Source organism: Dinoponera quadriceps, unplaced genomic scaffold (genome assembly GCF_001313825.1).
Source record: "Dinoponera quadriceps isolate SergipeBrazil2010 unplaced genomic scaffold, ASM131382v1 scaffold1565, whole genome shotgun sequence".
NCBI lineage: Eukaryota > Metazoa > Arthropoda > Insecta > Hymenoptera > Formicidae > Dinoponera > Dinoponera quadriceps.
The window spans coordinates 582,210-597,885 of record NW_014556124.1 but is presented as its reverse complement, the minus strand read 5'-3'; the positions used below and the strand labels follow the sequence as shown (position 1 = coordinate 597,885).

The 15,676-nt window shown below is 49.6% G+C and overlaps 1 protein-coding gene across 2 annotated transcripts in view; it reads left to right on the top strand.

Moving 5' to 3' along the window:
- The window catches only part of LOC106746818 (polypyrimidine tract-binding protein 1), a 354,727-nt gene that overhangs the window by 179,711 nt on the left and 159,340 nt on the right, over positions 1–15,676 (top strand). The window contains exon 3 of one of the 2 annotated variants that reach the window (XM_014623869.1): positions 12,573–12,629. The exons of the other annotated variant lie outside the window; for it this stretch is intronic. Coding sequence (XP_014479355.1) covers positions 12,573–12,629 — 57 coding nt within the window. The remainder of the gene's footprint in view (positions 1–12,572; positions 12,630–15,676) is intronic. 2 annotated transcript variants of the gene reach the window in all.

The window sequence follows — 15,676 nt, the reverse complement described above, 5'->3', positions numbered from 1 at the left end:
CCCCCTCCCCGAGTGTTCTCGAAATATATGCCCCGTGCACGTAGCATCGGCGGCGTACACCTAACGTAGTTACCCGGTAACTCTGACGTGTGCGCGCGTAGTCGCGCCGTTGACACGCGACGTTCGTTTTCACGTTTAGACGGCGAGACGAGCAGCGATGTTGTAAGTCCCGGCTTTTTCCCGCTGTGTCCTCCGTATGCCGTGGAGAAGATAATTTTTTTTTCACGGGTGGGAGGATATCCTGAGTGAAAATTTTGTTTCCACATTTTGTGGAGGCTTAGGGGATTTATCTTAGAATTATATTTAATATTTTATTACGTAAAATGCGCGCCCTGAGAAAATATTAAATCTGATGAAGATTAATGGGTAAATGGGTAACGATAAATTTTCGTCTAGTTCTTCGTTATGTAGTCGTATGTAGTTCTCAATCTATAAAACTATTCGACAGAACTTCTTCAGTGAGGTTCGCTAATCATACTCAGTAGTACACAAATAATTCCGATAAGGATGGTATAAGAAGATACATAATGCAATTTTCACAATACGATTTAAATAGGAAAGATTTCAAAGCATTTCCACATGGAAGGATATTATAGAAAATTGCATTCGTTTCGGGTCCATAAATTGTTTAAATAGAATTTTGAACGTTTTCCGGAAATGCGAATGAATGAAAGAAATTGTTAGCGATAAATTGAGAGAAAATGCAGGCAGAATAACCGTATAGCAGATCGAAGCGGGATATTGCTACCAATCTGCCACGAATTTTGCACGAAAATTTCATTTATTTGAATGTCGTTACACACACACACACACACAGATATATTATATATATATATATAAAAGTGTGTGTGTGTGTGTGTGTGTGTGTGTGTGTGTATTAGTTAAGCGAACCGGCTGAAAGTTACATCGTCCGCACGACGCCGAATATGCGGGCTGATACATCCGCTGTAAAGTCGACGTTCCGAAAAAACAAAAGCAAAAAAGAATAATAAAAATAAAAATAATCGAGATGGAAATGCTTTCGTTGATGTCCATTGTACGAGCGGTGCTGTCATGTCCACCTTAAATCAAAATCACACGTTGAAAAATGGGACGTGGATAGGAGCCGACGACACGCGCTATGCGCGCGAGTTATTTTTGATCTATGCGACTGCGAGGGTCGCGTAGACATGCGTGACGATTAGAACGAATTACGCGATTACACGATAGACTGAGCAAACCAGTCTCTCTCTCTCCCCCCTCCCCCTCCTTTTATGATAATTTTCAAGCTCATCTATTCGGTGAGAAAAATGTCCGCGGAGATTTGAAGCTCTCTCGCGAGCGACGCTGGTATAGCGAAGGAGAAACCTCGAAATTTAACGTACACCGTACATTGTAAAGTACACTGTAAAGTGCACTGTATTCTTCGCGTGCGACAATTATATTATAAAAGTTAAGCTCCCTCGCTCGCTGTATCGGGGCAAATATTGCGCTCCTGGATTTCATTTACTGCAATAGAACGTCAGGTCGGATGCAGTCACGAATAGTGGGAAAACAGGTGGCCCGTTTGAAACCTCGATAACTGGAACTTGTCACCTTGTCGACGTGACGACGGCCTCTGAATTCGTAATCGCGCTTCCACTGTTCCTCCCCCCGCCCCCCCCTCTCTCTCTCTCTCTCTCTCTCACCCTGTCGCCCTCCCGATCTCTCGCTACTAATCGCCAGAATCTTCGGATTAGCACGTAGCTGAAGTGCCGTAGTCGAAGTACCAAATTCCAACCCCCCGACCTCCCAGACCCGCATCGGCGCAACTGCGTCGAGTTTGACGTTTCCACGGGATTCATATCGGAAAATGATCTCCTCGCTTGCGCGATGTTACGCGAAGATTCAATTTTATCGTCGGCCTTATCACCCAAGTTTTCTCTCTCTTTCTCTCATACTTTTACATTCTCTCGGCCCTTTCTTGCGTACATTCCAAACTATGCTCATTTGTGATAGTTGATTCTCAGACCTTCGCGTCATTTTCAAAATAAGTTGATGTTCGTTGCCATCGGATTTGTCTTCGCGTAGTTTTGCGTTTCTCTTTTCTTTTTATTCGCGCATTTATCCACACAGTGAGTTTCGACAGCCGTTCCGTTCTGTGAGTGACGCGCGACGCGTCGTACAAAACCCTTTTCGGTTTTCTCATCCCATCGTATAGAACCTCCGAACGAAGGACACGCGCGCGCCTCCTGCCGTAAGAACAACGGGGTGGGAGGCAGCGGCAAAAAATCCGTCGTCTTCCTTGGATACCATTACGTGGCTTGTTACACGACAAAGAAGTTCGGCGCACGTAAATCCTTTTAAAGCAGCCTGCGCGCGCGTCTGTACGTGGCAGCATCGTGGAAGAAGAAGAGTGCGTCACTCTGTCGCAAGCTCCATCTCCTCCGTGTCTTTATCTCTATGTCAGTTTTCCATTCTCTCCCCCCTCTCTATCTTCCCTTTTTTTGTTACCCGCGACATTTTCGCATCCACACTTCATTTCCCTATTCGTTCGTTCGTTTGTTCGCCCGTTCGTCCGTAACGATTCGATTTCGCGGTTTTCGCGGTTTGATCGTACCGAGTTATACATCAAGTGAAGCACAAGTTTGTAACGCGGATTGCTGGTATGGCTTGCCTTACGACTTGTCGCGTGAAGAAACGTATTCGTCTGTAAAACTTATGAAGCAGTTAATAGTCGGGTATTCAGCAATCTTCCTGCGTTCCGTTTTACGAACAATATTTGAGAGATCGTTTTTACATCATATTACAATTGGAGGATTGTTTATTCTCTGGCTCGCTAGATGTCTCAAGTATCGAACGCTTCTTCTTCTTTAATTCCGCCTCGATTATACATTATTTAATCGTTGTTTAGTTTCCCCGTTACGGATCCTGAGCTTTAGCTACTTAGCAAATCGCTAGTTTAACGTCCGACGAACGGATGGCGTAATTACACCGCGCCTTCCGTGTAACTACTCAGAACGGTCTGTAAGAGGATTACATTTGTTGAAGCTTGACGGCAGCAAGTTGGAACGTCGGGACGGACGTCCGTGGAGCGATTCTTGCTGGAATTTCAGTGACCCGCCGCCGTTGTTGCCGCAGGAGCGTTTCGGTTATCCGCTCGCTGTGACGAATTACTATTGTGCCCATTTCGACCCCCGTCATGTCGTGAAGCGCCGTTCGCGGGCGGTGTTATTCCGCCGGCTGGAACCACTTTATTGCAACCGCCGGGAGGGGGGGGAGGGGATTGGTTGATCCTTTGTAGTCGATCGCGCACCTCGAGGATCTCCATTTCCCGCCGTGTCATCGCGATTCCCCCGGAAGGTGCTCAGCGGGGTGATAAGTATCTTCAAAGATTCACACGGCGTTTTGCGATCTCCGTCGCGAGCCCGCGCCACGTTCTCGCGTTCTTCCTGTCAATCGCGCGGTTAATTTCTCGCGCACGCGGCGGTGTACTTCGTCGAGGCGCGAACGCTACGCCGCGAGATAATGCGAGCGCGATAAGTAATCAGAAAGCATGGGGTCCCCGGTAGTTAAAGTGGCGCGTGTGGCTTTGTGTTTACGCGATAAAGATTAAATCTACGTTTTCGCATCTGACGTTTCTCGCGTACGCGTGGCGCGGTAAATAATATTTCGCAACAACTCGCGAACAACAAATACTATTACCCAGTGGCGAAGGGAAAGAGAGAGAGAGAGAGAGAGAGAGAAGATATTTTCCATCTTGGTGAGATCGCAACGCGTCTTGGAAATATCTGCCAATCGCGCGGAGCTACGAGGAACGCGTTCGAGAGCGGATAAATTGATGCGAAAACGGATCTCGTTCGTCGCCCCGCGAAAGAGCTCGTGGTTTTTGCAAAAGGTAAAGAAAGAAACGTAGGGAGGGGAAGAATAACCGAGAAAGAGGAAACCGATTCCCGAGAGAGTCACATCAAATTACGACGAACTGCGTAATCTTTCGCAAACGAGACTCGAGCTTGAACTCGCTCGCTTACAATGAGAGCGCGATGTTTCATCGGTGCGACGGGTTCCTCACGACATGGGGAACACACGACGTCGAAAAGTCGTGGAGGCGCGCGAAGAGAGGCGCGCAATGTGCGACCCATTTTCTTGGATGTTCAAAGTTCCAGCGTCCCCTATTATTACACAGAGACTGCCCGGTCTCTCGTTGCCTTTTATTGGGCGCACACACGTGCGCGTCACGTCGTCCTCATCGTCGTGGTGTCGACTACGGCTCGTCGAAACGCGTGGGATTTAGCCATGCAAATGGGCGTCTCGTGGATTAAAGGGCGAAAGGCGAGTCGGCTCGGTGCATCGTCCACCCTGTTTCTCGTGTGTGGACCCGAATTTATGCCTGCCTCGTTTTTCGCAAGTCGCGCGAATTTCTCTCTCTCTCTATGTACTCTCGCTCGTTCCTCTCGTGTCACGGCGGCAGCTATTTCTGGAGATTCTTGGGAGGATTATTGCGACGCCACGAGGCGAGAGCGGCGAAGTAGACTCCTAAGTCTACTTAATGCTCGAGTTGCCGGCGAATCGTTTAATTATTTCGCATCGTTCTGCCCGACGCTCGTGCCGCGACGCGTCGTCCGCAAGCGTGTTTTTCATGTGCCGCGGATACGCAGAGAAGTTCGCGAAAATTATCGCCAGAGCGAGGCGAACATCGCGTGCTCCTTTAATAACTTCGATCGTGCAGACGTCGATATTGATTTATTAACATTTCCGACACGTCCTTTGGCGTAATTGGCTCATTTATTTCGGTCCGATTGACCATCCTTATAATATCCCCAAACCCGTATCTTTTTTTTCTATCGAGGTCCGGATCTGATCATTGTAAATTTAGCTGGACAGTTCTTCGATATATTCGATTGGCCTACCTGTCATTAGAGCACTCCGCATCGAAATTTCTCATGATTTTCCCAAGCATACTACAATAGCAATACAGCATCGATTCCGATCAGAATACCCAAAATTGTTCAAAAATAGGTTATCCCACTACGCTACCAATTCAGATGTCATAATTATTTGGAAACATAGCAAACTGGATCCCAATTAGATCTCAATTTTCTATGCGAGATATTCACGTCTAACGTCATCGACGGTTCCCAATCTCTGCGCCCGCATCGCAACTGTGACGGCAGACTCGTCCAAGAAGTCACCAGTAGTCAGTATTACTCGGACAAGGCCGTCGGTGCGTTTCAGTTCGCTTAAGCATTAACGGTGCCGTTTTGGCGAGATTCCCTCCCGCTAAAGAGAGATTCGCGCTTTTCGTGTCTTCTGAAATTCCGGGCTGACGACGACTGCGAGTATATTTTCGCCCCGGCAAAAATCTTGCGCGTCTCCACGGTGATGGAGCGAGAAGCGTCCAGCGTTGCGTCGCAACGTTTCGCTTCCTTCTCCCTTCTTCCTCCTCTACTTCCTCCTACGCAAAGAGGTTTCCATAGCGCTCGACTGCGGCGCAGCTTCGATCCTATCGCGCGTCATCTTATCCGTGAATATCTGCAGAAGGAATATGTAAATAAGCCGACTGAGATATTCATGTTGCTCCTCTTGTACCTCCCTCCTCCTCCGTTCCGATCGTCGTCATCCGTGAGGCGGATAAGTATGTTTGCGATGCACATGCACTCGCGCCTCGTTTACAGGATGCACAGAATTGTCGTGCGCACTTGGCTCGCGAGGATTTTCGAGTAGATATCTTCGCCGCTCAATTAACAATGTTAACCCGAAAACATCGTTGCACCAGGCGCGATCTTGAATATTTGAACACACCGTGCGCTCGATCGTGAAAGACGTGAAATAGACGTGCTTCGAAGCTAATTCGAATAACGTACTCTATAATGTATGACCGTGCGATCGACGATTTCGGGTCATTCGAATAATAACTTAGAGCTCGATCGCAGAAGGAAATATCGCCTTCTCAGTTTACAGTCGGATAAATCTCGTGACACACCGGCGTCGTGAAAAGCTCATCCCTTATTATTTCTCAAGGTTCGAGCGCCGTCGAGGCGCGATCGTTACCCGGACGAGCTGCGCGGAAGTGCCACCTTTCCGAGGATATTTCCTCAACGCGGAGTCCCCCCGAAGAGTAGAGAGAAACCGTAGCTTGGAAAAATCCTTTCGATCTCGCAGACGCGATTTCGCCAGGTTGTCTTGTCTGCTACCTACGCCTCCTTTCGTTCTCTCTCTCTCTCTCTCTCTCTCTACCGTTAGTATCCCAGCGTTCTCGTAGATTTTACTCGTCATGAAATCGGGCGGCCAAATAAAGCAAACTGTCGTACCTTTCTCGTCGGGTGACGCCGACGACGCGAAAACGAGGGCGTCCCGACGCCCGCTAAGGGCTTTCGCGTGTTTCTCGGCTGTCACATTACCGTGACAGTCCACGGGAACGCGTTGTTGCTACAGATGTCAGGGCTCGCGGGTATCTTTCGCTCCGGGCGACCGTTCATCCCCGTCCGAGTTCCCGTTTATCCTGCGATCGTTACCGTCGAACGCGTAGGATACGTTTCTAATGGCAAATATCTCGCGGGTTGTTGGTAGTCGACTCGCGACTCGAATCGCAGAAGTTTGCAGTGCGCTTCGACTCCGCTTGGATGCGTCCCGAAACTAATAAAAAAAGTGTTGTGATCTTCTTGTGACTGACCACGTACAAAATTCAACATTGAGTCGATGTAAACGATGAAAAATCGGGAAAACGCGAGCAGTTCAATCTTCGATATCGAGTTTCCGTAATACTCTTAACTTTCTGATCGACTATGTAGTTCACTGCACGTGCATCAATCGTACTTCGAACGACATGTTCTCCGCGTTCTCGGATCGAGCGACCGGAGCGGCGAAGGCTGGACTCCGTCGAAGTAAAGTTCTTTTCTTCTTTTTCTCTCTCTCTTCTCCGACTCAGTTCGTTCCTGACCTCCGTTACGGTCGTCATTGTGTATCCGCGTTTCGCGATGCCGCGATGTCGCGTGCTCCTCTCTCCGTGAACAAGTACATGTATCGTCGCTCGCGAATCGTAAGGATAGATCACCCGAAGAAGCGACTTCCGTTATTGCAATTCGATTCTCGTAAGAGACGCGTTCATTCGTGCAGCCGATTTTCGTCGTGAGTGCACCTACGTATTCTAGGTGTGTGTGTGTGTGTGTGAGAGAGAGAGAGAACCCGTTCAGAAGGACGCCTGGTCGTGGGCACGTCGTGATTACAGACTCGGACGCCTCATCGTGGTAGACCGCGCCATTGTGCACCGCGTCGGCGAAAGCTGTACGAACATGCACACCAGGTAGTATACGCCGGTGTATAATGCAATAATGTAATAACGCGTTCTGACCTTCGTGTAGGCTTACGAAGTTCGGATATTGGTTACCGTGTTGGGGCACCGGCGTTATCGTTCCACGTCGCTCCGCTTAATCCTCTTCGTCGTAGGCACTCTGCGAACTGTGCGGTATTAGGGGATCGTTTCGGGCCACTTAGCGTAGCCTACCTGCCTGACGTCACGTCGAAGCGGAGATCTCACTGTGGTACCGAAGGCAACCTTATTCTTGTACCGTCAAACGATACGTCACCTCGTCGTCTGCAACCGTCTGCCCGGAGATGCTTTCCCGTGTTCGCAGTCTCCGTCGGTCAGCGGATTCGACGATTACTTCCCGTTATTTACATCGGTCCCAATTCCCCGCGGGAAATTATGATCCCTCGGCCCTTGCAGTTCGCTCGCGTCTCGGGAATATTTCCTGCTTCGCGCGAGCTATTTCGACTGCAGTTTATGGCAGCTGCGTCGCTTTGAAAGTAAAATTCGGAGGGATGGGAGCCGTAAGTCTTTTATGGCATATATTGTGCGAGTCGGGAGAAGTTTCCGCCATGCCGCCCTCCGTCTCTTCTGCTCCCCTCCTTCCTTTCGATTCGCGCGACTGACGTCGTTTCGCTCGGAAAATCAGAAAAAGATTACTTATGCTATCTTTAGCTGGCGCGGAGTGCACTTTCAGCAAGAGTCGCGCAATTCCGCGAGACACTGAAGGAATGTGCTATATATGTATCTATGTATAAAAGGAATATAGGAGATCGGATTGCCGCCCCTGACACGCGTAACTCACGTCCGCTCGCTTTGATTTAGAGTCATTTTTCCGCGTGTTTCCATCGCCGCCTGCGCTTTTTTTATTATCCTCACGCGAACTTCCGCCTACAACCTTTTATTGCATCTTGAAACACTAACCCGCGATACGCGACGCGAAATAAGGCAGCACGAGGGGAATTTGTTCTCATATTTTTTTTCTCGTTTTGGTCTCGTACAGGTTCGTAAAACATCAACTGTCAAGATACGAGAACGCGTCAAAAAAAAAAAAAAATAGACTCGCATTGTCGGAGGTGTAAATAAAGGAGGTCGCGACATTTCCGCCTTCACTGATATCTTCCTTGCGGACGTGACCGCGGATCAGCGACATGTGACAACTATATATCTCTTTAATCACGATTGCGATATCAATTTCGAGAGAGCTTCTCGCGATATATTGTTGAGAAGACATTGTAAACTTCCATTACAGCTGCGATGGAAAAAGCTTCTCTGTTGGCAAGTTCGCGGAAACCGTTTCTCGCCTTATTCTCATTTCCTCCATAAAGAAATTAACAAGTACGAATCGGAAATTCGTTGCCAGGAAATTTATCGGTTGACCTTCGATCCCTCTTTAGAAATGTTGTTCGCCGCGCCACGACAAAGACATTTTCTTAAATGAGAACTTCGAGAAAGGAAAAAATAGTAAAAGAGAGAGGGAAGGAATATATAACGGTGAACGGCCGGTCGTCGTTTATTAAGAACTCTTTGACGATTTTATCGGCTACTTCTTAACCACGATTGAGTTCCACCACACGTTCTCGAGAATGAGAAAAGCTCGTATTTAAAGTATCCTAATTATATTCCCACTCGAGCTCGGGACACGTGAATAATTCTATATTCTTATTTCATTTTCGGCATAGAGATTAAACTTACGTCAGGGGGGGAAGGAAAAAAGAAATCCGGCTGCGCGATATCGCGAAACTCTGGCGGATTCCGGTCGGAAACATTGTTCTTTTTTTCGTTTCTTAAATCAGTTACTCGAACTTTCCCGTTTAAAATCTGTATTTCCATATGCACATCGTGTATATCCGCTCCTCGTTTCTCCGCGGAAACTTTTATTCTCTCTCCGCCGTCGGCTCCTCTCTCGACGAGAGTTGGAATCGATCGTTCGACATTCTCCTTAAACTTCTCCCATTTTTTATTGAGAGAGCTCACTCACCGACAATCATTCGAGCAGCCTAAATCTGTCCGCGGACTCAGTCGGACTCCGATCTTCCTGCGCTCGCGAAATCGCTCGTGTACCGACGAAGTGAAAAGCTTAGCGCGTATGCAAATATCCGCCGGAAAAACGTTCTTATCCCGCTTCCCACTTTGTACAAAACTCCGATCCTCTTTCTGTATTTCCGTGCGTTCTTCCGCTCAAGCAGCAGACTGCTCTTTTTTCCCTTCCCTCTTTCTCCGCTTCTTTCCTTCTCTTAGACGATCTTACGCCGTGCAATCTCGCGTCAGTCCCTCACAGAGAGCCGCGACAGTTGCAGCAGCATGCGCGCGAATCTCGCGCACCGCTCGCGAAACCAGGCTTAATCGACTTTCCGCGAACTTCTACGCTTCCCAATCCACTTTCTTTCGTTTTATGCGCGCAGCCGTAGCGCGGATGTATCTCCGTCGTAAAAAAAGGAAAGGAAAAAGGTAGGGAAAAAAATAGAATCGCGCCGTACGCAACCACCGTGAAACGGCCGAACAACAGATCCCTATCGCATCCGGCCGGAAGCGGACGTCGAGACCGAAACAGGAGCGTCGACCGACGTCGGTCGGGTTATATCGTGCGTAACGCACGTTACGTCAATCTTGTCGCATAGATACGCCGTATCAGTCCGCGACCGAAAATCGACCTGCCGTCTCTCGACAGCGCCGATTGAAATTTTACGTCTGTCGATCGAACTGTCGTCGGACAGCGCATTCGCGTCGCACGTGTTTTTAACGAACGACGCGCCACTTTTACCGCCTTAATTAAGGACTCCGAGACTTTCTCCGTCTTTATCCGGCCGAGATTGCGCGACCAAGTTTTTCGACGCGTTTTCGCAGAAAACGCTCAAGACGACGGCGACGACGGCTACTCGGGTGTACCTTGACCTCAGCCTTGAAGCCGCGGAATGCACAAGAGTGGGTTCGCCTCCCACCTTTCGCGACGTTCCCGCTTTGTGCGCTGTACTATGCGCTGCGCGACCACGTGCGCTTGGTCGTTGCACTCTCTCTTCGTCTTTCTTTTCTACCCCGTCACTCCACCAGAGTCTCTCAGAACCGTCCCCTCCTTGTCACGCGTCGTTGCACTCAGCCCGAGAGCCTCTCGTGAATCCCCACGACTTTCCTATCGTCTCGATCGGCGGATGTGATTTTTCGCACCTGCGAAAAACTCGCGCGACTAATTGATTGAGAGAAAAGAGAGTTTGCTCAAGTGAGTACGGCCGGCGTCTGTCTGCCAGTCATAAATGGAATTTTCTCCCGATTTCGACCGTGAGCCTTGCAGCGAGAATATCGCGACGCGAAAAGGAGAGCGCGACGTGATTAATGTCTCGGACCGAAAGATCTCCTTGGCGGTGTGAGATAGGTCGAAGTAACGTATTTAACGAGGCGAAGTTTTCTCCGACGGATCCGCCGAGAGAGGAATGCGTCCTCGGGACGGCTCTCGGACGCGCTCCGTTCGTTTCTTCACGGCGGGAGAAGAAGGAGGAGAAGAACAATGATAGAAGAAACCGGCTGCCCTCGCCTTTACTCGACTTTTCGTTCTCCCGGCGAGCGATCCTGCCCCCGTGTGGATTTACACCGTAGTTTATTCACACTCCCTCTCTCTCTTTCTCTCCCTCCATGGGAATATTCTTCCTCCGCTTCTCTGCGATTACGCAATTCCGGAAAAATACGGCAAACGCGCGTTATAAAAATTCACGCCGGTTGTAAATCGTTGGCGCGCGCAAATGATTGATTTACGCGACTGAAATAAATCCCGGTCCCTCGCACTTTTGGAGCTTCAGTGAACCGGTACGGCCCGATAAATCACAAATCGCAATTCGCGTGCGTTGATTATAAAAAGTTACGTCGCGCGTACCGAGAACCCGGGGAATATCTCTTTACGCCGATTTGTGTGTACATATCCGAAAAAAGCTTCGCTCGGGCTAAAAATCCATCGATTTCCATGTCCATCCAGTGCTTTCTTCGAACTCATCGGCATCAAACGGACACGTCGCCCACCACCGATCGACCGGAATACATTTCAGACTCGTCATACGTTTGTTCTATTATATCGCGCCCGCCAGTCTCACGGTTAATCTCATATCTCGAGGCTATTTTTGAGGAACACCACGTCGACGCTTTATCATTTCTGCGCTATTTAACGACCTTGCTCGCGCGTCCGAGTGCGCCGTAATTAAATTTCGGACGAGACTCGACGGCGACGCGAGAGTACCGCTACGGAAGACGGCGCGCGTACGAAGTGGTAAAACAATTTCATAGCAATTCGAAGTTACCAAATGGACGGTGCCCGTGATTCCCCATCTCTCCGTATCTCCGAATTCAACAGGTTGCAGCTGGTGGCTGGAGGAGCGGCCCTCCTCCTCGTTCTTCTTTTGCTCTGCCCTTGCCTTCATTCCTTCCTTCCTTCCTTCCTTCCTTCCTGCCTGTCGACCAGCCTTGCCTTGCTTTGCCCTTCCCGCGTATCTTTTCTCCTACGTTCTCTTTTCTCGTTTTAATTAAGCGTGTCACGACCCACTCTTCCGTCGTTTCTTTCAGCCGCGAGCTGACACTCTCCGATCGCACGTTAATTGCGCCCGCCACTCGTTCAAAATCGCGCCGAGCGCGCTGGATGCACTCAAATGCGTCCATCTGCCGGGGGAAGCCGTAAATTGGGAATTCTTAATCATTTTTGCACCGTGGACCGTCTTTGGCAGTGCGTTCAAGTCTGCGGGCCCTTTCTCAGAATAATGTTTTTAGACGCGAAAAGTAATCCTCGAGTCGAAATTTTGGTTCTATGTTAAACTTTCAGTTCTAACAACACAATAGGAGTGAAGGTAGCAGGATAGGTTCGATTTCAATTCTAATGTTTAAATAAAAAAAAAATGTCTTCTTTATCGACGACAGTTTTTCCCGTCTTTATGTATAGCTGCTCTCTCAGTCTGTGCTTTCGTACCATCTCTCTATGAGTTTCTTGCGAACGACTCGCGGCACCGATCGAGAGGAGAGAGGAAATGGAAAAAGAAGGATCGCGTAACGCTTCCTGCCGATTCGTAGCGAACCGTGATGGTTGGACCTAAGTCGACGCGATACGAGGCCGCTCGATCCGTCCGTCCGGTTACGGTTTTATCTACTTACTTTTTTTTCAGAAGCGCGTCTTTTGTGTACTACGACCGCCGGGAGGATCCTCTGCAAGTGTATCTGAATGTTTAATTTTTAGAGCGTTGCGCTTTTAGACGTTACATTACGGCGTTGCTCCGACGGTATTAGATAATTAATGACGATGTTAATAGCGATAATTCCTTACTTTATTGTGTTGCAGGTAAGAATTCCAGACCTTTCGAATTTTCGCCCGTTTCCTACAGCACCGTTCCCGGTGGTAAGTTTGACTCATATACACACTCAATTACGAGAAAATGATATTGCCTGATTGTGAAGCGTTAACCATATATTCACGTGATATCTCACCTTTATTTATTGCGTTTACACATTTATATGCGGAAAAGTGATGTTTCGTATCCCCCGGACGCGCTGATAAAAATCTTTCTGATTACCCTCAGTTAAGGACCATTGACAGCCAATTATAGCTCACAGCCAGTCCGATCCTTGAACGAGTCCCGGCGCGCGAATCGAAATTCCCGAGAACATTACTGAGTTATGCAAATTCTATCACGCTTCCGCTTTTCTCGCTTGCGTCGCGAGGAAACAAATGTCGCTCCATTACGTGCTTCCGTTTGTCCGACCGAACGACGTGACCGTTTTATTGCCGCGTTACGACATTTGTTTTATCGTTCACCCGCGCGAGCTCGCGATTCTCGAACGTGCACCCGCCAGGGAAACAATCGACCGGCCGAAGCGCGCGGTAAATAAGTGGCGATCGTAAAAGTGCGAGAAATAATCGAGGGAAAGCCTTCGCGACGACCGTGAAGTCCTTTCTCTCCACCTAGTGCTCCTTCGCAGTTTCCCATCTCGTTACAATGCGCACCGGCCGAGTGGTAACGTTTCCTCCGATGAACGACCGCGCTCATCCCCCTCATCGATCCGCGAGTTTCGCGCAAGGACGACGCGAAGAAATCGCGGGACGGTAGAAACGCGTGGGTCTCGCAAGATGCAGTCAAGTATCGCGTTCACACTTGTCGCAACATTGGCTCGAGACCGGGCTCTATCGAGATTTCCGCATTCACGGCCGACCGGCACACAATTCGTACACCTCGCGAAAAGATGCCAAGGCGCGCGCAGGGCGGGTTAAGGAGAACCGGTGGTGAGTCTCTCTTCTGCGGAGGAGGCGAACTGATGGATAATTGCTCACGAGCCGCGGCAACGATCTCTCCGGATCGAGGGTCGTCGTTGCAATTTAAACGGATTTATGGTACTCCCGGTACCTTTAACTCAGCCGTTCCCTCGGGCATCGAATTTTCGTAGCCACTTGCGCGCGAGCGCACGTATGTGTGTGTACGTACGTATGCGTTTCTGTGCGGCGGTGCCACTGCACCAGACGCTCGCACGAACTTTTCCGTCATGGTCGATCGTGTAGCTTCACGCTTTGGTAGAGCGGAGGAGGCTTCACCGGGAAAGGGTGAGAGAGAGAGGGAAAAGCGATGGGGAGAGAATCGTAGAAATTTCGGGCCGTTTATCACGATTCTGGACGCTCCACCATTTTCGATATTTATACCGCAGGCAGGCCGAATTTGAACTGCATTCGAGCGGGCCGCCGAGGAGTGCTTTATCGATCCCGCGGCTTTCCCGGAAGTGCGATATCGCGCCGCGTACACGAGACGGAGGACTAACGATCGCGGATACTATACCCCAACCTTGTGTTTTTTCCTCGGGCACGGGACATTAATAATTGATTGTTAAGCGTGTCTTAAGTACGAGAGAGAGAGAGAGAGTCAATTTCCTCTTCTCCCGCGAGTGAAATTAACTGTCGATAATCCGGCAACGAGCGCTATTTTCCGAAAAGAAAACCTTCGTGAGCTCGATATCCTTCTTCGTGCTGCCTTATTAATGTCTCAACGGACGGGAGATATGTGTGTGGTTGCAAATTCAATTGTTAATTCGATAAAAATTTCATCATCATTTCTGACTCGACCACTCTTCAATACTTCGCACCGTCACGAGTATCTTCTTTCCGCGAGAACTGTAAATACTTTACGTGTTAACGCGCTGTCGCGTGCTCGCTAAATTCTAATCATTTTAACTGCGTCAGTCTGAGATCGAAGGACTGTCGAAAAGTAGTAACTGCGCGAGATTCCGCGCCTCTCGCCGTTTAGTGGAATAAAGTGTTCGCTCCGCCGGTTTCAGCCCCGACAGGAAGGAGCAACTCGAAGACGGTCATTGTTCCGCATTCGATAATCGTCTTGGAAGTGCCGTCGGAGCTCCGTGTTTACCCACCGCCTCGGAAGCTCGTACCGATCTTTTCTTTAAACTAAAGCAAAGTCCGTTAGAGCGGCACTAATCTGACGGCGATAGAGAAGCGAAGTTTCCGATTCTCATTCGACTCTCTCGTAACTCCCTCGCCCTCGTGCACGGCTCGTCAAAATTCCGAGCGTCGGTTTTATCGGTTCGCAGTATCCTCGCTTTAATGCGCATTAAGCGCATGAATATTCGTCATCCGTTCGCACGGCGTGCGTAACTCGCCGTCTGTCATAGCGATGACATAACGATTTTATAACGTCGCGAGATAAATCTCTCCTCTCGCAGCGCGACTCGCCGAGTTTCGTCCGGAAACGGCAGCCGATCCCTTCCGTCTCTTTCTCTCGGAAAATTTGGTACGCCAACAGTGAGAACGCGTCGACGGGACAACAGTGGGAAGACGGCGCGGAGCAAACAGTTTCCACTTTTCCGTGAGAAATTCGCGGTATTATCATGAGCAAATTTGACTTTCCGCTCTTCCACCCTCGGAGGATTCGCCGGCGCGCTCTCTCGTTTCCCCTCGAGAAGCCCGTCCGCCCGCATAACCAACCGACGGGCGGGCGGTACCCGAAGGGGCTGGAACCCACCACGTGCATCCTGCTCTTCAGCATCCGCCCGGTAACCGCCGCGGGATCGACTATGCATCAGGCGAATTCCGGCGGTCCGCCAGCCCGCGCTCGAATCTCAAAGATTCCGCGGCCGACGGTGAATAAGGACGGCGAGATGACAGATGAATACTTGATACTTCGAGTTATCCCACGGCTCCTTGCGGTTGGTGACTTTCTGCACACACGTTTGAACGGAGCTTTCTCCGTGATTTTGCGCACACAGCATCGTCGCGTTGGCGCACCGCCGTCGAGAGCAGCGTCTACGGGATGTTCTCAGATGAATTTTCTACACGCTCGCATATACTCAACGCGTCGTGTTTCTCGCCTAGCCCGCCGGAAGAGAAGCGCAATCTCTCACAATCGATTCGATAGGGGTAGATTTTCTCCTCTTCTCTCGGCCTTTTCG